General features: G+C 37.2%; 1 protein-coding gene across 1 annotated transcript in view; it reads left to right on the top strand.

Annotated features, from left to right (window-relative positions):
* LOC134527645 (mitochondrial glutamate carrier 1-like) overlaps positions 1–24,265 on the top strand; it is a 113,162-nt gene that overhangs the window by 29,917 nt on the left and 58,980 nt on the right. The window contains exon 2 of the mRNA XM_063360508.1: positions 21,468–21,602. Coding sequence (XP_063216578.1) covers positions 21,468–21,602 — 135 coding nt within the window. The remainder of the gene's footprint in view (positions 1–21,467; positions 21,603–24,265) is intronic.

Raw genomic sequence — 24,265 nt, 5'->3', positions numbered from 1 at the left:
ATAAACATTATTCTGCGACTTGCCGCTGCGAGGGGCTATTTATACCCGTGTTTCGAGCCACCCGTAAGGTATGCCGGCCCTTGAAAGTATAGTCGGGTGTAGTCTGTCTCACGTAACTGGTCTCGAATTGGACAGTCCTAAAAAGTAGGAGGTTATACCTGCCCAGCTGTCATTATTGATGTGTAACATCTTAGATCTCGGAATGCTGAATTTGGTAGGAGTAATTTCGTGAATGGAACGGAAGTCACGTGGAACGGAAATGTGTTACCACGGTGATGCCATCTGTGGTGCGAACCAAAGTTCACAAAGGGAAACTTTATAGTATTAACTGTTTAAATTAATTTCAACAAGATGGGCAGTATTTTATTTAATTCCTCGTCGAAAATCAGGTCCAACCTGGGGTTTTGTTATTTTCTGAGTCTTTTTTGCTTGTATCGGGGCCGTTTCATTATATATTTCAAATTTTCGCTCTGTAAAACTTATGACTGGATTGTCAACGTAACTCGGTAGTGAATTCTAGCGTCGGGTGCAGAAACTGCGTGTGATTGGCATCCGCCCACCACAGTTCATACAAAGTTCAAAGTTCAGACAAAGGAAAACGTTATCGTATAAACTGTTACATGAATTTTGACAAGATGATCAGTATTTTAATCAAATTCCTTGTCGAAAATCAGGTCCAAAGATACTGAAAGACTCGCTGACGTGTTTTTTTCTTTCAACTGTGTTTGTAAACAACGTCATGTTGTTGTCAGTTCTCATAAACAAACATCATGACAGACAAATGACGGTTGGTAAATATGAGGCAAGTTACGTGACACAAGACTTAAGTATGTGCGTTCGTTCATTCATGTACGTAACGGAACGCGGCGCAGGGCAATGGTTGACTCAGTCGCGCCCAAGCCTGCACTCCAGCTGGCTGGATGGCGTAACAACCGCTTTTTAACTGCAAGGTCATGTCACCCGAGTCATTCCGTAGTGTTTCCGGCCCAGCTAGCCGTAGCTCCTGCACAGAGCTCTTACAGAGCCTGATATCTAACCCGGGCACTTTCGAACATAGTCTAAAGGTATGCTATCAGTAGTGTGGCCCCAGCTCTTTGCGGCAGGGTTGGCTGATTTAAACCACAATGGTTTGAAACACGGTTCAAACCCAGTGGTTTTTAAAACATATTTTAAAAAGAATATCTTAATATTTGTTAGTGAAAAATCTTATTCCATTATAATAACAATACTTTAGTCATTAACGTTTATTGTGATTTACAGGAACAAAAATATTATATACTAATCAAGATATTATCATTTAAATTTACTGAATAAGTTGTAAATCATACTCAGATAAATTCTCCTCTAAAATTAAAAAAAAAATTGTTAAATCGTTAATTCCTATTCTGTGGGAATTCTCCGACTGTACTATGAAACCCCATTCTGGGAAACATCCGTTATTTGGAGAATCCTCTTCCTGTGGGGAAATACCCTTTCTGTGGTTAAGTCCCTGTCAGAAGTGCAGATTTTCTGCACTTTGGTTCTTTGATGTTATTTTTCTGGTTCCAAATGAGTGGCAGAAAGCGGGATGTTGTATGGCTTTCATTTGAACATTCTCAGAACCAAAATAACTAGGTAATGTAATTTTAAAAAATCTGGTTTAAACGTATAAAAAAACTGGTCTAAACAATAAAAAAAGTTTTTTTTTTTCAAATATTGCTTTTTGGGGCCCCGGTATAATAACTTTTTTTTGAGGTCTTCCTCAGGAAAATTTTTTAAACGTTTTAAACCCAACCCGGAATTTAAATTACGACGATTTTATTTTGCTAATTTATCATAGGATAGTTGGATATTGTTTCCCGGATTAATTAACCTCTGGTCAATTTTATAAATCCTTAAGAAAAAAATTCTGTATAATCACATCATTATACGTGGCAATAAAATCTTCGAAAGTTTTTCTAATACCAAATCGTGATGTGCTGTTACATGACTGTCCCACGCACAGAAAGTATATCATTTTTATTATAAATAACATTTTTAATTATTATTATTATTTGTTTACATTTTTATGTTTTGCTCTATCGTTGTGTATTTGGACATATCTACGACGACCATACTCTATGGCGTAGCCCAAGTGACTTTGAAGCTCAATTAGCAAGACCCCTCTAGGGAGCAATTGACTTAAACGGCAAATTGAACTTTTGATACGTAATTTGCATAACATAACTTTCATTGTTGAAAAATCAAGTTTTAAATTTAAGACATTTTAGCATATTAAGTTGTATTGTTAAGTGTCTATATTTTGTTTTGATGTGGTAATTAAGTCAACGATCTTTGTGTCTCGGCCAATGAGAGGCCATGTTACTTAAGATAAGCGTCATTACTGAAATTTAGAAAAAAACTCTTGGAATAACGACGGCGTTGGCTAGACAGCCTGGGTTTCAATCCCCTTAAAAATCTGAAATATCTACAAGTTAATTAGATCATCCTATTACTAGGATGTTTTCAATCGTCGTTTGAATATAAATTACATGTTATTTAAATAGGGCACGTCCTATATTACGTGTAATTAGGAGTGAATTACCGTGAGTAAATCTGACTCATGATGCTATCCTGAATGAACTGTATTTCCGCGTTAACGTAATTTTAATATTGCCAACGGACATATAAACGTTGAATCTTGAGCTGAACACAGTAAAGCCCTACTGAGATAAACATTTGTTAAAGCCAATTACGAATTCTGATCTACACTTTAAATAGTTCTAACCCAGAGGTGAAATGAGACGGAGCTCTCATGATGCTCTACCGCAATTACACACTGAATTCAGCCGAGGTACACTGAATTAAATTAAACTACGAAGATAATCAACATTTTTTTTCACACTAAAATTCGATTCTAGATTGAGAGCAACAGACATAATTAATTTGAACTGTATGAACTTTTGTTGTGTTTTATCATGTGTGCAACATACCTCCTGTTATTTAAGAAAACAAAATAGTATACCACTGGTCCAACCAATAATTATCTATATTTTACCTGATTAAAGAGTATTTGTTTAATCCCATATTACTCTGTTATTATTGTACAGTGCATATGTTTGTTTTCTTAATGACCTTAATTTACATGTTGTCAATCTCATGCCAATTCTAGATTTGGAGTGTGAAATTATTTCCTTATTCTCTTATGTACCACACTACACTAGTCCTATCCTAGTAACGAAGCTAAGTTGTACATAAGGGTGGCGCCCAGATACAAATTTAAAATAACCAGAGAGTCTATACTCGACAGTTTATTAATAATCAGAGTGATTAATATCCAGAGAGAACTAGTAATATTAGTATTTAATTATTATTAAATCTGACTACACCTGAGTTCTGAATAATAGTTCAGATAGGTAAAGACTCTAGTTCAGATAATAGTTCAGTGAATTGAAATAGTATTTGACCAGCACATTATGTTACAAGTCGATAAAAATGTAATTTTTGTTTTCTCATTAATGAGCCGAGCACTGGACACGCAACTACCAGTAGAAATGAAAAGCCGCGGCGCGGGCCCGCATGGAGCTCGTGTATAGAGATACACACCGACTCTCAACTTACACGTGAGGATAGCTTAGCCGCACGACTTGCCTCCAGAACTGTCACAGCTCAGCTGAGGTAAGCAAGATCATGTGCGTTTGTGTACAAATGGCACTCGGACTCGTTGCTAAAACACAATGTAAAGTATGTAGTAATTTGATGCAGAGCAGCATATGTTTTTTGCACAGTGAGGTGCTTTTTAAAACCGGGTATAGGACCAAAGGGGTAAAAATGGGAAAGTTATTTTGCAAAACTGAAATAAAAAAAAATAATACTCTTACTTCCTTGATAAAAAAAATAATGCATCTGGTTATAATGTTATTATACCTTGTAAGAATAGTACCGAAAAAATTGGTACTTATCTATTATTTTCCCACCTGTAAAGTAGGTGTATCGATACTTCGGCATATCGATATTCCATGCCACTCGATTATCGCGGTTTTTATCGATAAAATTACAATCCGTAGTTCTGAATATCGAGGTGTTGTTTGTTTCTGTATTTCAGTGAAAATAAATAAACTTTTATTTTATAAATTTGTTTAGACTTATTGCAGATGTAAAACAAGCAGTAATTTGGGGTAATTACTTCCAAATATTTTTGCACTAATACCGCAAAATGTACTTGCAATTTGGAAAAGTCATAAAATTGAGATGCACGATGAAATGTTGTGAACGTGGTGTTCGGAAAGGAAACTGGCTGGAGGGATCTAAATTATCTTTGGAGACGATTGTGTTGTTTATATACTGTTGGTCAAAAGAACTAACGAATGCATCATTTTGTAATAGAGAGTTTAATATGTCATTGAGACTTTCGTTGACTACAGCAATTACATGCGTGAGGTTTGCGTGTGGCGAATCCAGCAGGAAGAAACTCAAATTGGAGGATGCCTCTACGTCGAAATTCATGAAACCTTGTATTCCCAAAGAAAAAATAACGCCGTGAGAGTGTTATCTGAACAGCGGGTCTTTGGCAGAATTTGCCGAGAGACTAATAAATGTTTTTTTTTACGCCTGTTCCAAACAGATCTCAAAACACTCGTTTGCCACTAATTTGTAAAAAATAATAATAATAGTATTGGCTCTGTAATTGTAAAAGTGATTGTTGGAGTGCATATAGAAACATTTGGCGTGAGGGTTGTATACATTGTACTGTGAATCATAGTTGCAACTTCGTGGATCCGAAAACGCTACAACACACTCGAACAATTGAAAGATTGCGGGACCCCGCGAAATGAAGCAGCAAAAAGAGAAGAGGAACGAAATGAGAATTCCTGACATCTTAGCCGAATTCATGTGGCGAACACAGCTACGAGGAAAAGATCCATTTGTTAGTTTTAAATGACAGTAAATAATTTTACTAGTCAGTAATAAAATATTAACATTTTTGGATTGGTTAAATTAACCTGTACATAAGAGAACAATAACGATTATAAAATCCCTGAATCAGTATCGATGTATCATAATCGATTTGGTAGGTGCGAAGATCGATTTGGTCGGTGGTTGGTGGGAAAATAACAGGTAAGTACTTACCAAAACATTTTGTTTAAAAGTTTTTTTTATATATCACCAATGAATGGCTCTATGGTTAAGGGGAAAAAAGGGGGGAGGGTTGAATGACAAAACAAATGCGTAACTTCAATAGAAGCCACAGTAACAAATCCATTCAAGGCTATTGTAAACGTTTTAAATATTATTTAACCTTTCGTCTGAATCAATTTTTGGTTAAAATGGACTTTGGCCATACATACAGCAATTTTTTACTTCGATATCTACCTATGCCTGTAGAATAAGCTTATAAGGGATTTTTTTTTTACTTGGGTTTAACGTGTCATCATTAAAAATTGATGAACTCCACACAGTTCAAGACAACTGAGGGAAGAAAATGGTCACAACTATTAGAAGGAACCGCCTGGCGTTTGTCTGGAGTGATTCGGGATTCAGGGAAACCTTGGATGTAACCCTTATCAACTGGATATGCTCAAGGACGTATCTAGAGGAGGGCTGGCGGGGCTTGTGCCCCGGTGCCGCATTTGGGGGGACGCTAAATGGACAAATTGATTTTTACTATAGATAGTGTTAGAACACAAAAAAATGTTAGCAGATGTACAGAACCATTTGTATTGAATGGTACATACATGTATATCGATAGTTAAATATCAAATTTTTAAAAACGGGTATTTTTCTCGTACTATCCAACGTTCGATGTATTAAAAATGAAATGACAGTAAATAAATTTATTGAACACAAATATATGTGAAATAGTATAGAGGAATTTATATGTGGTGGCGAGATGAGGTGTTGTCGGGAAAGGTTTTGGTTTGGTTGGTTGGAAATAAAAGGGGGGTGGGGACAAGATGGGTTCTTGCCCGGGTGGAAACCAGTCTAGTTAACTTCCCTGGATATGCTAGACCGGTCTCTTGACCACTGCGCCACCATATGTCTTCGGGAGGGGGGGGGGTTTAAGGTGTATTTGCTAAAAACACTGTACTGTTACATCGTTCAATTTCCCAGCACAGAATTATTATATTCGGTATTTTCAATATTTACACTGTTTTGAGCGTTTATTTAATAATACTATTATGTTCTATGCTTAGAGAAAGCCGTATCTATCTCATGTAATCTCTAGGCTAAGGCAGGCCTTGCTAGGTCAACAATGCTGCTGGCATGTCCATTGTAAAACCATAATATTAGCGTGAATTTTCAGCTTCTGTAATATATCACATTTATGTTAACTTTTATATTTATAAATAGTTATTATTAATCTAATGAATATTTGCACAATAATTGTTTTTGTTAACAGTCCTGTTTGTCTGTTGTGAAATTAACCGTTGTTGTAAGTTTGAAGTATCAGCCAATCAGAGGCCAAATTTTTTTTAGGACCCAGACGCTTACGGGCGTAAATGAGAGTAGAAAATAAGAACGTTTTTGACGGCGTCCCTTGGGAGACGCGAGCTAGACTAGCTCTAAAAAATTAACTTATTTTAGCTACATTAGACCATCCAAGTCTAAGAGATGGTGTTTTAACGACGTAGTATAAATATATGTAAATAAGGAAGGGCTTATTCTGACGGATAAAGCAATTAGGAGTGCAAAAAGGTATGTGTTACAGTAATGTACGCGTACTAACAACATTTTTAAGCCCTCACTCCAAAATAAATTGAACTGTGTAATTAGTCCACCACCCGGTAGCAACAGAAATAGACTGAAAACGTTATCTATTGGTTGAAATCAAATGACTATTGACTTAAATATTAATTCTCCAATGTAAATATATTACACCCAGAAGTTAACTGGGAGGGGACTTTCGTGCTAAAGACTATCATTTTTTGACTGAGCGAAGCTGAGGCATAATTAAAAATCAGAAAATAAACTGTAATTTTACATCTAGTAATTTTTTTATATAAATAAAATAATTTCGAAATTAGGTCATGCGTGTGAATTTACGTGAGAGAACGAACATGAACTGAATGGACCGTTGAGTAAACTTGTGCGCAACCTAATTCCTGTTGTTTCTTAATTTTATTGTCCCTAAAGAGGAGTTCATTGCTAAACTATACATGGATGCATAAATATGTGATGCTCACTATTGAAATTGTAATCATTTGTTCCCGCACAACCCATAATTCTTATTTTCTATTATTGAATAAATTTGATCCTTTATTAGTTTTATGTTATTTGTTTTTTTTTTTATTTGAAATAAGTAGTGTTGCAAAGTTGTATGTATATATTTAAACTATATCTGTGTCGAAACTCATGGTACATGGATACTTATAAGGGAATTGACAGAAATTGTAACCAACAAGCAGAGACTAACAAAACTGCAAGTACACGAACAGGTATATACACCGGTCAAGAAAACTTCCTTACAGAAAACTTACAACACCGATGAGGAGGCCGATCATATGGGAGCGAGGCTAGGACTTTTGCCCTTCCCTGACGGAGTTTGCCCCAAAATAACTTTCCATTTTTCACTGAACCACGAAGGTATTTGGCCTATACTCAATTTATCTTAAAGGCATTCACGCTAAACTTTGTTTGCTCTAAATGAATTTGCCTAAACATCCCCCTTCCCCCCCCCCCAAATCACCATCAAACCTATAAATTATCTTATAACTAAAAAAAATAGAAATATTTTAAGGTAATCGACTCCAGTCCGCACATGACCTTTGAAGTTATTTCATTTTTCTTTGTGTAATAACATATAATTTTTTTTAGTTTTTTTTTTTACTGTACGTTGTAATGTTTTTGTAAATTGAACAGAAATATTCATGTAAAATTACAGATATTTGTAAATTTGTATATTTACACGAAAACAACTGTATCACGACAAAATAGTGTTCTCAATAATACTGGGTTCGGATTCTTACCTGGGAATTTATGCTTTGTGTTGGCCCGGTACCTGCAATACACTGAACAATTTTTAATACTTTTTACAAGGAAAATCCTTGGAAATTCAGTTACCAGCGATATCACTTATAAAATTGCAAGGCTGATCTTTGTACCAGTTGCAATTTTACAACGCTCTACCTTGCAGTTTTACAAGTGATACTGTTGGCAACTGAGTTTCCAAGCTGTAGTTCGTCTAAAATAGTTTTTATAGATAACCGAGTATTGTTCAATTTGATTTAGGAAATGCAAGCAATATATCATTCTATCATGTATTTTTTTCCAGATGGAAAGGTAATTGAAGTTATTTGTGCAACCTCGTCTCGAAATATCGATATCGTATTATAGTTAGCGGGAAAAGTGCATTATTGGAAAATACGCTGGAATAGTAAAACAGTATGATTGAATTTTTTTTATAATTGTTCAATAAAAAGGAGTGCCTTCTCACGATTGAACGAATGATACTTAATTGAAATATGTTACTTTGTTATACATAGAGTAAATGATGGTTTTCACTTTAGGCTATCTAGCTAAATTAGAGTAAATATGTCATTTTGTGTTATTAGTGCTATGAATGTAAATTATGATGAATTAATGTCAATTTTATTGGATTTATGAAACTCATTTATACAAATAAGTATGTGTTATGATGTGATTCAACATCTTTAATTATTTTTTATATTATTTGGAAATTAAAAGTTAACTATTATTAATATAACGGTAATAACTTGGTAAAAGTTAATGTTATACCTATCTTATACTAAAACTAACTCACGACACTACAGTGTAGTTAAAAGTAGTAGTATATAAATGTCGGTACTACGATGGGTCGTGGAATGTGGATGGAGTTGTGACCTACCGCCCTGACGTCACGGCGGCCATATTAAATGACCTTGACCTTCAAAAATTGCCAAAAATTTAAAAACGACTCACAATCGGCCAAAATTTGCCAAATATTCGCCAAAAACTTCCAGTTTTTAGAGAGAGAAATCTGCCAAAAATCTTAAAAAAAAATCTATTTCTAAATCCCCCTATTTTGAGGGAAAATTCCTGTTTCGAGGAAAAACTTCCCGTTTTTATTCCACAAAAATTCTAAAATTTGAAATGACCCATTGAGGCTTAAATTCCCCATGGGCAAGCTTCCAATAAGCCTCCGGGGGGAGCTTCGACCTTGATCTCGGCTGTCACTGTGAAACGTTTGGTTACGTTCGCAATTTCGAAAATACTTAATTTTTATAATAGAAATTCATGAAAAAAATTTAAATTAATAAAAAATATATTAAAATTTTATAACATCACGGAGTATTTGGTTCGAACCCGGTGAAGGCGATCGATTAGAATTGACGACGGATACTTCCTCCACACAAGTCACCGGCAGACTGACCTCCCACCACTAATTCCAAGGCAGATATTACAACAGTCAGTATAGCTTCATGGCGGCCATCTAGTTTTCGCCTGCTGGAGGGCGTCACCGACATATTAGTTTAATTTTCACCCGCTAGAGTGAAGTATTACCAGACACTCAACTGTCACGGTAACCGCCATCTTGTCGGCCGTCTTGAAGTTCTGTAATCGTTAAGCTAGAAATTCGGGAAAAAAATTCTCCAAAATGAATCAATAAAAACTAATTAAAATAATTATTTATTCTATCGATTCCTGTCCTTGGTTCGATTCTCAATCGTTGATAATAGTAACTAAAACTTAAAATTAAATTAATTCTGCTTCATATTACCTTTCGTGAAGTTTATTAATCACTCCCACTACGAAAAACGCCTCTATACAAGATACCTGTCCGACAAAATAAATACGTTATCGCTGTGCAGACCATGGAAGTCTAAATTTTCGATTATTGGGATACCTTCCAACCAGGACTGGTGCAATGTTAGGCGTATAGGCCAAGCGTCTCCGAACCAGGATATATTTATAAACGATACTCTAACATTTTAAACAGACCATGTCCAATGTCGGGCGTTTAAACAAGGCGTCTCCGAACCACGAGGTAAATCGTAGCCTGACTACAGTCTTGTCGATACACACTTAAAAAAAGGAACCATATACAAAAAAACGAAGCTCATATAAAAAAATAAGCCCAATCGGAAGCACAATAAAAGAAAATGTCAGGACAATCGGAAGCACAAACAACGAAAGGAAGCACATTTTGATGCAAAATCAACGAAATATAAGTACATTCGGAAGCACAATCAACGAAAAGGAAGGACAATCTAAAGCACAATCCACGAAAATTAAGCACAATCGGAAGCATAAACACAGCTCCTGCCGGCTTGTGGACTTCTGCTTCGTTCATCAAGAATAGAATTCTAGCACAAACCAGAATTTTTAATTTTTTTTTTATTTTTTTTTTTGTGATTTTTCGTGTGATTCACTGATTATGATTTAGGAAAACATGCTTGGTTTTCTCCGTGTGCTTCTGATTATTCCTGCCAATATTTTTTTAGTTTCTCCAGGTTCTTCTGGTTATTCATGGCGACTCTTCTATTGGTTTTCTCCGTGAGCTTCTGGTTATTCCTGCGAGACTTCTGCTGATGTACTCAGAGTGCTTCTGGTTATTTCTGTGATATAAATCTCTGTATGAAATTTTTTTCATTTAATGAGACATGCAATTGTATTCAGAGTTACATTTAATTAGTTAATTTATTTTACTATATTTGCAGTAACAAATTTATTAGGTGGAATTCAAACAAAAAACATAACTCTGTCAAATAATATGCTTAAGATGGCTGGGAATCACTATTATGCAAGACGAACTTTATTCTCCTTGGTGTCTAGCGAAGTCCTCCTTCGCTTGCGATCGTGAGTGAGTATCCCGCATAAAACAGCGACTGCATATACAACACAGCATAAGACGCCAAATGATGCAAGAATCGGGACTACTTGCAATCGGGACTTTGCATGAGATAAATTAAATCTCGCTGCTGAATGGAGTTATTGTAGCCAGTTGCAGCTTTATAGACTCGTATCCTCATAGCCTCATAGTCTTGTATAGTCTGGTAGTCCTGTAACCTCGTAGTCTCGTAGCCTTGTAGCCTCTTAAATTTTTAGCTTCGTAGTCTTTTAGTCCTGTTGCCTCGTAGTCTCATTGTCCTGTTGCCTCGTAGTCTCGTATCCTCGTAGTCTTATATCCTTGTAGCTTCGTAGCAAAGTAGCCTTGTATCCAAATGTTATTGGATCAGTTAGGCCTAAGACAGCTGGAACCAATGACTTTTGGAACCAATGACTTTTGGAATCAAAGACTGTTGGAGCCAAAGACTATTGGATCCAAAGATTTTTGGAGACAAAGACATTTCGAGTCAAAGACAGTTTAAGTCATCGTAGCCTACTGTAAATTGACGATCGCATCCGACTGAGTTGAATGTTCGGGAAAATATACATCCTTTTCGTTTAATGTACATAGTCAAGCCTGTATTACCGTAATTTACTGATGAGATCGTATCCCCGTGGTGAGATAGTATCCCTTAGATGAGATCGAATCCCTGTGCAGAGTATGTATTTCTGCGATGAGATCCTCTCCTATGAGATCGTTTCCTGTCAAGTTGAATTCACGTAAAAAAAAGTGTCATTTTTTGAAATGTGCTTCCAAATGTGCTTCCTTTTCTCAAATATGCTTCCGATTGTGCTTTTTTATTGAGCTTACGATTGTGCTTCCATTTCGTTGATTGTGCTCCCGATTGTGCTTCCTTTTCGTTGATTTTGCTTCCGAAAGTGCTTCCATTTCGTTGATTGTGCTTTCATATATGTGCTTATTTTTCGTTTATTGTGCTTCCGATTGTACTTTTTTGATTGTGCTTACGATTGAGCTTTCGTTTTTGCTTCCTTTTCGTTTATTGTGCTTCCGATTGTACTTTTTTGATTGTGCTTCCTTTTCGTTGATTGTGCCGATTGTGCTTATTTTTCGTATATTATGCTTCCGATTGTACTTTTTTGATTGTGCTTACGATTTTGCTTATTTTTCGTGGATTGTCCTTCCGAATGTGCTTCCTTTTCGTTGATTGTACTTCCGAATGTACTTTCATTTCTTTGATTGTGCTTCCAAATGTGCTTCCTTTTTGTTGATTGTGCTTCCTTTTCGTTGATTGTACTTCCGATTGGGCTTCTTTTTTTGCATGTGCTTCTTTTTTATGCATGTGCTTCCTTTTTTGAATGTGTATCTACAAGACTGTAGTCAGGCTATGATTGACCTCGTGGTTCGGAGATGCCTTGTTTAAACGCCCGACATTGGACATGGTCTGTTTAAAATGTTAGAGTATCGTTTATAAATATATCCTGGTTCGGAGACGCTTGGCCTATACGCCTAAGATTGCACCAGTCCTGGTTGGAAGGTATCCCAATTATCGAAAATTTAGACTTCCATGGTAGGCACAGCGATAATGTATTTATTTTATCGGACAGGTATCTTGTATAGAACCGTTTTTCATAGTAAGAATGATTAGTAAACTTCACAAAAGGTAATAGTAATCAAAATTTAATTTAATTTTAAGCTTATGTTATTATTATCAACGATTGAGAATCCAAACAAGGACAAGAATCGATTAGTCAATCATTATTTTAATGAGTGTTTTTTATGAATTTTTGATTTTTTCCTAAACTTCGAGCCTAAACAATTACAGAATTTCAAGATGGTGACCACGTAGGCAGACAAAGATGGCGGATATCTTGACAGTTGACTGTCTAATAATACTTTACTCTAGCGGGTGTAAATTAAACTAATATGGCGGTGGCGCCCTCTATCAGACGAAAACATTATGTCGGATCCAAGATGGAGGCCTCCAGCAGGCGAACACATGATTGCCGCCATGACGCCATACTGACTGTGTGGAGGAAGTATCCGTCGTCATTTTTAATCGTTTGCCCTTGCAATAATTAAAAAAATTGTTATAACTAACCTAAAATTCAAATAACAAAATAAATATAAAAACAATAAAACATGCAATATTAAATTTAAATTAACATATATATATTTTTATAACCCCATAGAAAAACAATTAGTATATCAAATTCCTTTGTTTATATAATTTTTATATTAATTTTAAATTTTTTCCCGAATTGTTAGCATAAAAATTACTGATTTTCTTGATGGTTATCGTAATGAAAAGTGCAACGATGATGGCCGAGGTCAAGGTCAAGGTCGAAGCTCCCCTTCAGAGGTTTTTTGGAAGCTACTCCATGAGGAATTTAAATCTCAATGGGGACATTTAAAATTTTTGAATTTTTGCGAAATAATAACGAGATATTTTCCCTCAAAACGTTAATTATCTCTTCAAAATAGAGACATTTTTAGATTTTTTTATAGATGTTTTGGCGGAATGTTTTCTTTAAAAAGTGGAAAATTTTGGCGATTTTGTCACATTTTGGCTAATTTTTTTAGTCTTTTTAACAATTTTTGGCCAAATTTTAAGGCCAAGGTTAAAGGTAAAGGTCATCCAAGATGGCAGCCATTACGTCAGGGCTGTCGGTCATCCACGACCTAGTACCCATCGCCAGTACTGACATTTATATATAACCTACTGTTAAGTTATTTGTAAACCTTTGCCTGTATAGCTTTCCAGTATTAACTGCGCACATCAATAAGCATAATAAAACAAAATAAAGTTAAAATATTGAATATTCTATTATCTTTTCTATGGTTTAAAAAATTCTTGAATGAAATATCAATTAAAATATAAACTTATACGTCAATTTTCGTAATAAATTCTCAGTATTATCTTGAAAAACGTATTTCATATATGCAAAAAATAACCATATCAATGTGTTGTACAAACTTACAATATCGTTCTTGTAGAAACATTTCTGGTTTCCAAAGGAATATTTTGTAAAAGTACTAAACTTTTTTTATGTGGAATTTTTTTAAAACTTAGTGCTCTCAAAAATTCGATTAAAAACATAGTTTTCATGATTAATCTTCAAGGCGTCAGAAAGCGCTAAAAAAAACCTTTAAGGGACTTATTTTTTTATTTTCGATGGAAAAAAATTATATTTCACTGTTTCGTTGGGAGGTGTTCTCTACCAGCCGGAAGGTCTCGGTCACTCGCTTTTCCCGACACCCGGAGCTGGTGCGCCGCTGACCCCGAGTCGTCTGGCCGAGTATTAGATAAGAGATAACATGTTGCACTTCACAGCATCCCGTATTTGTCTGCGATATCTTTATAAACACTTCCAACACGATACAACAGTAGTAACATGTTATCATTTACACACACAAAAAATTTCTTGAGTTTTTGTTTTCCTCTTGGGAATTATAGAGATTCATTGAAACATGTGGTTATAAACTTAATCAAATAATTTGAGTTTAAAAATTCTATGAAGCTATTTTATATGCTCATTATTCGTGATGTTAAACTACCTATACATAATGTGCTAATCTAAACATTATTTAACAGATAGAGGGACTTAAGTTGTCTTCGGTAAATTACAATGTTAAGTCATCTGGTTTTTGATTTCTCTCTCGCTCTCTTTTCAAGCTAGTCGGTATGGCGTCGTATAATTTAACACAAGCGCAGACATTTGCATAGCTTTTGAAAGAAGAAGAAAAAATCTGGGTAAGCTTTATGTTGGACTACAGCTGCCAGGGGTTTGTTTCATGAATTTTTATCGCGCTGAATGGGAATGTTGTGAATAAAATAAATTTAAAAAAAAAATGGAATAGTGGCGTTGAAGACTGTAAGAAGAATTTGTTAGTTGTTTGTTGCGGACTAAATCTATCAGCCTTTCTTCCATTGCCTCACGGGTCTCTTTTCTTGAGAGTTAGCGGCCGACAAAAAAATTGCTACACCAAACCGCAACAAACTCTGCCTATCGTTCAAAACCATTGGCTCAACTGACTCTATATCAACATCAGTATCACCAGAGAGCATATCCACGTCCATTACCACACAGTGTTCTGCATTATCCTTCGCTTCTCGCGAGGACGGCTGAGGCTCGCTCGAGCGCCTCGTTAGGGGCTCTTGTGCTCCACTGGCTCGTTTCTCTCGGCTACTTCTTGTCTCATTCGGTACCTACGGCACTTCTCTGCATTTTAAATGGTTTCTGCTCGGGTGATTCCGCTTGTTTTCTTTCTTTTCGCCAACATAACCTGTATTCGCTTAGGCATTTTGCGATTAATGGCTCCAGAACCAAAGTTAGTAACTCAGCTAGCACCACTCAGTGCTTACTCACGAGCAACTCAAAGTTTTAAATCACACAAATCGGTCTATTAATTTCAGAGTTATAGCTGTCAATGACTTCAATCCGACGCTCCCAACCAACACTCATTACGTCATCACTGCAAATGTTAACCGGGTGTCATACCATTGAATATATATAATTATGTATATTCAATGGCCGAAATGACACCCAACTCGAGATTAAAGACATCAAATTGCTGTCGGAAATTCATGTCAAAAAAGGTATGTAAAGTTTAAAATAGGAATAAAATGCTGTTATGTCGACTTCTTTGATATTCTCTGAACAATGCTTATCTAATAGTACACAGAACACCAGAACAAGAAATGTAGCTTGTGATTATTTGTATGGCGTCCAAAAAAATAGCATCCCGATTAGATACGTTTCAGCTTATTGACTGGAATCGTCCGGTTAACCTTTGTTTATTGATACGCCCTCGTGAGCAATTTGCTTTGGTATCTCGGTCATCGATTCTGCTGCGGACTTTGAAAGAATAGTTCCTTCGCACTTCGACGCATCTCTATCTGAAGTGTAGATGATGTACGTAAGACATATTAGCTATCTAGCCGTGTTATGGTTGTAATTTCTATGTTTATACCCTTTCAATTAATATTATAACGTTTTATACCTGTGTATCTCTGTTCCTTCGCACTTTGACGTAGCTCTACGCCTTGAGTGTAGAACTGTAAGTAATTTGGTTAAGAATGTATTTTATTGTCTTGTTGACACATGTTTTTGATAGTTCTGAGGGCAAAACGAAAGTCTAATATCATTCTCGTGTGAAGAAGTCCTGATTCCATCCTTATCGTATAAAGACAAAAGAAGAGTGTCTGATTTCACTCATGAAACAAGTCAGGTGTCTAAATTCACTACTTTTCATGCATTGGGAACTTCGAGAGAACCGACAGACCTGACGGTTATTGACAATGATCTCGGATCTACATACCGCGAGAAAACATGTCCGGAATTGGTTCGGCCTTATTGAAAAATTAAAATCGACATGTATTTCCCCTTCTGAGGCAGGGTCTCCATGCATGAAATGGGACGGACACTCGTACGGACCGGCTGCTCTGCCAGAGGGACCGACCTGTCCTTGTGCGGACTTACTGCAGGTTATTAGCGATGTGTAACATCTTAGCTCTCAGTGTACCGCTTTTGGTGCAAGTAATTTTGTGAACACGACGGAAGTCAAGAAACGGAAATGTGTAACAACCACGGTGCTACCATCTGTGGTGGATGGCACGAACCAAAAATCACAAAGCTGAAGGGAAACTGTTTAATGAATGTTTACAAAATCGACAGCATTTTAATAAAATTCCTTGTCTAAAATCAGATCCAAAGCAGGGCTTAAGTTTTTTTTTTTTTTTCAAGTTTTTCGCTTTTTCGTAGCAGTTTCATAATATATTTTAACATTCCGCATCTGCAAATCGAATAACTTGATAGTCGACGTAGCTGCTCTGGTAACGAATTCTAGCGGCGGGTGCGGAAGCTACGTGTAATTTGCGTCCAGTAAATATTGTTGAAAACACAATTTCGTATGTTTATCAAACTCGACATTATTTTAAAGAAGTCTGAGTTAAATTTCGTGTCCGAGTTTCGTATTATAAGTGTATTTGCACCATGAGAACACATCAATTAGCTTGTTACCAAGGTGAGATGTTACAAACCTCTGGCGAGTACTGAAAGATTCGCTCACACTTTTTTTTTGTCTGTGGTCAAGAGAGGTACTTTCCTGCACTTGCTGGGCCAATAACAACATGATTACCCACGAAGTGCTATCACTAGAGGCTTGGTTTAAGACTGACAGTATCATTCCACTTCTGACTGGGATGAAACCAGCTGAGTAGGTAATCGCATAAATAGTCCGATAACTAATAAGTTAAGCCGTAAGTGCGTCACGAGTTCAAAAGTATGATAAAACGGCATGGTATCTAAATTTTATCGTCTCCATTATTATATATTATTTATTATCACGTCCACTTTCAATGCTGACGTTATAATCTGAGGGCGATTTACTCACTCAACTAACTTAATTAAGGCGCAGTGCTAAAATACTGGCCTTGAATTTAAGTTTACGCTGGCTCGTTCACCCAGATTTTAAGTTTTTCTGGGGTTTTCTGTAAATCACGCCGGGAAAACGCTGAAATGGTTTCTTAACAGGTAGGTACAGGCCATCATTATAGACGTAATATTGCGTGATATTGATTTGACTCCAGATAGTTTACAAATTACTGTAGCTTCTTTGTGCTGCTAATTTTCTTGGAAGAGAAATTCCCTACAGAACGCAGTTTTTTCACGCACGATTTTGAAAGAAATTAAAGTAAATTTTACTAACTTTTCAACGAAGAATTAACCTGAAACAACGAAGTGTTCTTAGTAATTCCAGATAACTATATCTTCGTAGAAACTACGCCTGATTCCGACTTCGAGTTGAGGGTTTCGTTGTTAACAAGGTAGGTAAACCCAAGCGTGGAAGGGAAAAAAAAGGTTTTTGCTCTATATTCAACAATATTCTGAATGTTTTGTTAATATAATAAGAGTATGATTGTTGATTCATGTTCAAAAAAGCTAACTCAGTAATTTTAGAAGTTAAACAGTAAATTTACGACGATCCCTGGAAAATTTATGACCAGTATTCTTCATAAATTTAAGATTAAAATTTTTAACAGTGTGCTTGGTTTTCTTTGAGCCGTTCAAAAGCTATATACCTCTTTTAAACCTGCAGATCCCTTCAATAGGAGCAGATATTTAAAAAAAAAATCGACGCCCTTTATAGACTGCAGTAATGTATGCCCGCGCCAGCGGTATCTTCCTTGCGCTAGGCGGCCGTCTGCGAGAGAAGCCGTTCCCTTATTCGCCCAGGCCATTCAGAACGCGTTTGCTTCCGCACGAAATTGCTGTGATCCGTGTGCCGACAGTGGGCGTGTACCTGAAAGAAGCTCGTCCAATCACGAAACTCAAGACGGTTGTATAATGTTTTAAAACACAGCTGGTCTCGAAACCTTTTCTCAAATCACACATGCCGCAATGTATGATGATTTGATTTTTGACTTCTAGTCTTTTAGAATTATTCACAATTTATTAGCAACTTTCATTCAACTGTATAATGCTGTACATTCCTCCGTGATGTTGATAAGTGGGGACTGGAAAAATTCGCGCTTTCAGTGACCTCTAGGATGGACTGCACAATCTTCTACAAATTCTTTGGGAGCAAATGCCACCTGCTCGTTGGCTGCCGACATGTGTGACTTGGAATTTTTGTTGTTTGTGATTTGATACTTATTTCTTGAGGGTTTTTCATTGGCCCAGTGTTTCTGATGAACTGTGGTCCAATCACAGAAGCAGAAAATAAGTAAACAGGTTTGGTTTCTAGCCAATCGCGAAATTGAATCTACGAATTTTTCCGGTGTCTATTGATAAGTAACGCGAGTCGTGCATGTATCTAGACACAGGAATTCGTTAACTCCAGGTGGTGCCACGGTGGCTCAGTCAGATCACTCGTCTTCCGCCGGGGCGACACGGGTTCGAGTCTCGGTGGGGTCTGTCTAGTACCCCCCACAAGTGGGGAACGTGACGGATATTGCCATGAGCCGGCGCGGCGGGTTTTCCAACGGGGCACTCCCGTGTCCCTCTGCCGCTCATTCCGCATTCCGCAATCTCATCACACTTCGTCGTCTATGTTTACCCTCGTGTGGGCGAGACTTGAGCTCAGGGGCCTATGCCGGACTCGCGTCCGTCCGTTTCCCATCCGTCCGTCAATCACGTGACCTCAAGCCTATCTATAGGCCCGAAAATTTATGTTCGTCCGTTCGTCCGTCTAAAGCTTTCCAGCTTTAAATTTCGATGGACGGATGCAATTTTTAACCTTCAAAATGATGGCAAGTGTTTTGCCGGAAACATTTGCAATTTTAAAAGGTTTTGTAGGTGGTTTATTTATTTGGCGTCTTCCAGTAAATGTTTTAACCTACTTTTAAACACAATTTAAAGTTTCAGAGCGGGGAAAAAATTGAGTTTTAAGTTTTAAGCACATTAGGTTACACAAGATAAGTTTTCAGCACTGTTTAAGCCTCCTAGTCTGTTGAAATGGAAATAAAAAAATATTTGACCTACACGTGGATGGATAGTTGTTAACCGCTTGGCTTTTTGAAGGACGGATGGATAGCGGACGAACGAGGGAATAACGGATGCGACAGATCATTGAGAGTCAAACTTTATGCGAAAAAACAGAGGGGGGGTGTTTAATCCCCACCAACAAAAGTAAGAATTGAAAGCAAACAATGAGCAGAGTAATTATATCCCCTTCCTCCTCAGAAAAAAATAATTCGGCGTACCATCGTGGTTATATTCTTATTCATTCATTCTACTGCATGCCTATATAACTATTTTTTATTTTCTCGCAGGCGAGTAGCTCAGGCATGGCAAACAAAACAAAACAAAACACCCTGCAGTTTGCTTATTAATTTGTTTAGGAAAGCACACTTCCTGTAAATATTTATTTTAGATATGAAGAGTTTAAATTTCCTACGGTACTTTTTATCACTTCACTCCCCCTCCCCACCTCTTTTAGCCGAGTCACGTTGTGTAATCCACCGGCTGTAAGTTATTATCGCGAGCGAAGCGCTCTGCAAATATTAATTGTCTCATCAAATGAGATACTTGTAGATAAAGAGCAGGTATACAGCGGTTGCTTATTGTCATAATTTTGCACCCGGTTGACACCTCCACGCTGAAGTGATGGTGATGACAGACTGCGCAACACGCTGCAATATATTAATTGGGGAAGTGACAGTCTCTTCCGAATGGACACGCTGCTACGTTGTGTGTTGGTAAGCTGTTATAAATTTTCACCTTAAATTTGCGAAGAATTATGGTTAAATATTTTCCGGGTACTAAGTTCCATTACTTTACAAATGAATCCACAAGAATTATCTTTGTATTTTAACAAAACATAAAAAATATTTAATACTTACAATAAAAACACATTTATCTCTTTCTTTTATGTGTTTACCTTGGTCAAGACGAAACAAGTATCCCTTCATTGTAGTTTTTACGAAAATTTAGTCAATTGAAATTACGTACCTCGAAGATTATAGTTGGCTTACGAAACACTAGGACAGTGCTCCGATTTGTAGAGCCGCAATTATTTCGCTGATTCATTAGGTAGCAAAGTATACTCGAAGCTGCACATTGATGAGTGGACAACACTATATATACACACACACACATATATATATATATATATATATATATATATATATATATATATATATATATACACATATATACACACACACATATGTGTGTGTGTGTGTGTGTGTGCGCGCGCGCGTAAATGGAACAGAAATATTCATATAAACTTACATATATTTGTAGATTTGTACATTTACGTAAGAATAACTGTATCGCTGCAATATAGTGTTCACGGTAATACTGGGTTCGGGTTCTTACCCGGGTATTTATACTTTTTGTTGTCCCAGTACCTCCACTTGTTAAAGTTATTTGTAAAACGTTCTCGGAATAGCTTTCCAGTATTAACTGCACACACTAATAATCATGATGAAACAAAAAGGAAATTATTGAATAATCGATTATCATTTCAGTGGCTTAAAAAATTATTTTTGGATGAAATATCAATTAAAAGATAAAATTTGTGCCAATTTTCGTAAGAAATACGTACTAAGTACTATCTCTAAAAAAATGTCATACATGCAAAATTAACTATAGCCGTGTGTTGCACAAAGTTACAATATCTTTCTTTTAGTATTACAAACTATTTCTTGGCAACTGGTTTCCAAAGGAATCTTTTGTAAAAGTACAGATTTTTTTTTCTCTGTACAGTGCTTTTGACAAGCACTTGATGACTGTGATCCAGTTATAAACAAGGAGCAGAAGTGGTTACCCAATCACGTGTGACCCGTCAAGAAATGTGACCTTGCTGTCGACCAGTGAGCACTCTGAACATGCTTGATTGCAGATGGTTAATTGATTGCAGATAGCTAGAGACCTGCAAAATTCGCGGATTCATTTCGTGATATGCTACTATTCAAACAATTATACCTTAGCGCTACTTCTGCAATTGGTTCATTGTTAATCTGGAGTAATGAGGGCCAATTAGAGACCCTTGCTCAAAGAAGTGTCGAATCACAGACACTCGGTCGAGACGACTCACAAGTCAGCAGCCAATGAAAATGTGGCATTTGCCCGAGTATGTAGAGTGTAGTAGAGTCTATCCTGGAGGTCATTGAATCCGCGAATTTTGCAGGTCTCTACAGGAGATAGCCTGGGAATAATCGTGGCCGTGCGTGTTGTCTGGTGTGAGCGGTGCGTGGTCGTCTGTCTCGCTGCAGGCTGCTGCCCAAGATCATCAACGGGGGGATCGCGGGCATCATCGGGGTGTCGTGCGTGTTCCCGCTGGACCTGGTGAAGACGCGGCTGCAGAACCAGCAGATAGGCCCCGCCGGCGAGAAGCAGTACACTTCCATGTGAGTATGGCTGCTTACTTAGGGTGCATGACAATTAAACTTATTTTTTTTTTCGAACTACGATTGTGCGAAACGTTTCCTACATAATAATAAAAAAAAGTCATAACAGTAAATAATTGACGCTGCTTGACTTGTGGGTTCTTAATGCATTGAAGGTGAAGGCTTCACCGACGTTTGGGTCCACATTGTAGTCGGCATATTCAGGGTATCCGTCGCCTACTGATTTCCTTTTTCTTTTGTTTGCTTTTAACCTCTGAGCTGGTGCTCTTTGTATTACCGCCCAGAGACCCTTTCCAGTTTTGCTATGGAGTTCCTGATCCATTGAACCATTGTTTCCTGCCTTTGTAAGTCTTGTTGCCTGCTTAAACGTGCTTAACCTAATTGAATACTCTACTAACTAACCACCTTAATTAAGATGGCCAGTCAGCAAAGCTGCCAGTAACATCTTCAACTAAAATTTTGTGATTTAATTTTTTTTTATTTGGATAGTATTGATTTTTATTTGTTTATTATTTTTAATATTGATTTTACTAAAATTTTGTTAAGTGTTACACTGTGATATAATTATGATTTAAGATTTAATGATTATTGCTTCTATGCCTACCTACTGAGTTTCTTTGAAGATCTCTTTCCTTGAAATACGTCCGCTTGATAGGTGTGTGCTTTTATATTGGCTGCGGCTGTGGGCCAACCAGATACTACGTTTCTTCTGGGTTGCTGGGCGGTTTTGGCCATTCAGAGATGGGATTTGGTGAGTGGTTGGAGCTGTTGGCCAACCAGTGGTCTCTTCTCTTCTGGTTGGCTGCTTTATTTATTTAATATTATTTAACTTAAAATAAGAATAACAAATTATAGCGTTTCGATACAAAACTTGACGAAGTATTAATAAATATACTAAATATTATCATTTGACGATTTCTATAAACTTTTTTTTTGTAGGTGAGGGTGAGTAGTTGAGTTCAGAATTTTTTTTAGCTTGTGTTTACCCTGTTAGTAGGACAAAAATTACATTTCGATTGCTAATAAAATTCATGCGAAAACTTACTGCGTCCAAGGCGAATATATCACCGACGTTTCGGTCGACTTGGCAGTCGCCATCAGGAGGGTAGAAATTCAGTAGGTTTGTAGCTGCGTCCAAGGCGAATATATCACCGACGTTTCGGTCGACATTGCAGTCGCCATCATCAGAATAGAGTTACAGTAGGTACCTAATTCGGAGATATATTAGCCTTGGACGCAGCTACAACCCTACTGTAACTCTACCCTCAAGATGGCGACTGCCAAGTCAACCGAAACGTCGGTGATATATTCGCCTTGGACGCAGCTACAACCCAAAAGCCAAGCCACTCCGTGCAATGGCCGCGAAAGCCTGCGATCTTTATTGCCAATTTGAAGTTTCGTCGCGTCGCGGACTGCACCGCCCGCCGCTGGCGCGGAGCAGAGCCGCTGGCGAGCGCCCACCTGGCAGTGCCGCCCGCTGCGACCTGGCTGGGCCTGCATCGCGACCGGGGACGGCTTTGTAAACGGAGCAGAAATATTCACCGTGTCAAATTACACACATTTGTACATTTGCAGGAAAAAAACAACTGCTAGCACTACCAAATAGTGTTCGCAGTAATACTGGATTCGGTTTCTTGCCCGGACATTCATGCTTTGTGTTGTCCTGATACGTTTATCTCGTCCATGTTTTCAAAGAATTATGTTTGAATTAAACACACACACACATATATATACACACACAAAAAAATGAATGTTTGTTCGTTTGTCCCTTATGCGTTTCTAAACCATTCATCCGATTGCGATGAAACTTTGCACATTTAACCTGCAGCGACATTTCAGTTCGTGTGTGATATAAAAAGAAAAGTGGCGCGTGAGTCGTTGCAACAAATGTGTATATTTCATATAGTTTGGCGGCAGTTTGTGTGTTTTCGGTGTATGTTTGCGCACCCATGACAGAATTGAATTAAATATAAAAGAGAGACAGTGATAGAGATAGGGGAGTTAGAGTGATAGCTATATAAAGATAGACAAGGAAATGGAGAGATATAAAGAGATATAGCGCTGCCCTTGTTTAGGTTTGTGTATTGTTGCCAGATGTACGTCATAAGTGTTATATACAACTTTGTAATGTTTCAGAATTGTTAACGATATGTCATTGAATGCGTTCTTTGGATGATTCTTGCAATGGAGGAGATAGGTGTTAACCATTATTTGGGACACACGCCATTACTGGTTTCAACTGTATGACATAGAGAAAACCTGAAGAACGGACAACAATAGATGAGCACACAAAACCACGGAAAACTAGCCAAAATCAGCCGATTTCAAATGTTACATGCAAAGACATGCTCTGTGCTGTACGTTCATTTAATATTTTAATTCAGCTTGTTTTCTGTTTTGAGTTTTCATCTTTCCTGATCTTATCTTCAGGTGTTCTAATTTGACATATAGTGTAAATATGCAATAGCATGTGTCCAAAATAATGTTTAAAAACAGTAAAGGCACTGTCACACTGACAAACTTTCCCTTCCAACACCTTCCAATAAAATTGGTGAAACTACGTCACCAGCCCAGTCATGTTTGTTTGACAAGTGGGATGGCTTGAGTTTCTATCAAATATTGTCTATACAGGATAGGTACGAAGATTGGCTGGATGTTCGACG

The sequence above is a fragment of the Bacillus rossius genome, chromosome 1, assembly GCF_032445375.1.
Source record: "Bacillus rossius redtenbacheri isolate Brsri chromosome 1, Brsri_v3, whole genome shotgun sequence".
NCBI lineage: Eukaryota > Metazoa > Arthropoda > Insecta > Phasmatodea > Bacillidae > Bacillus > Bacillus rossius.
Note: the sequence above shows the minus strand (reverse complement) of the source record. Positions and strands in the feature narration are given on the sequence as shown.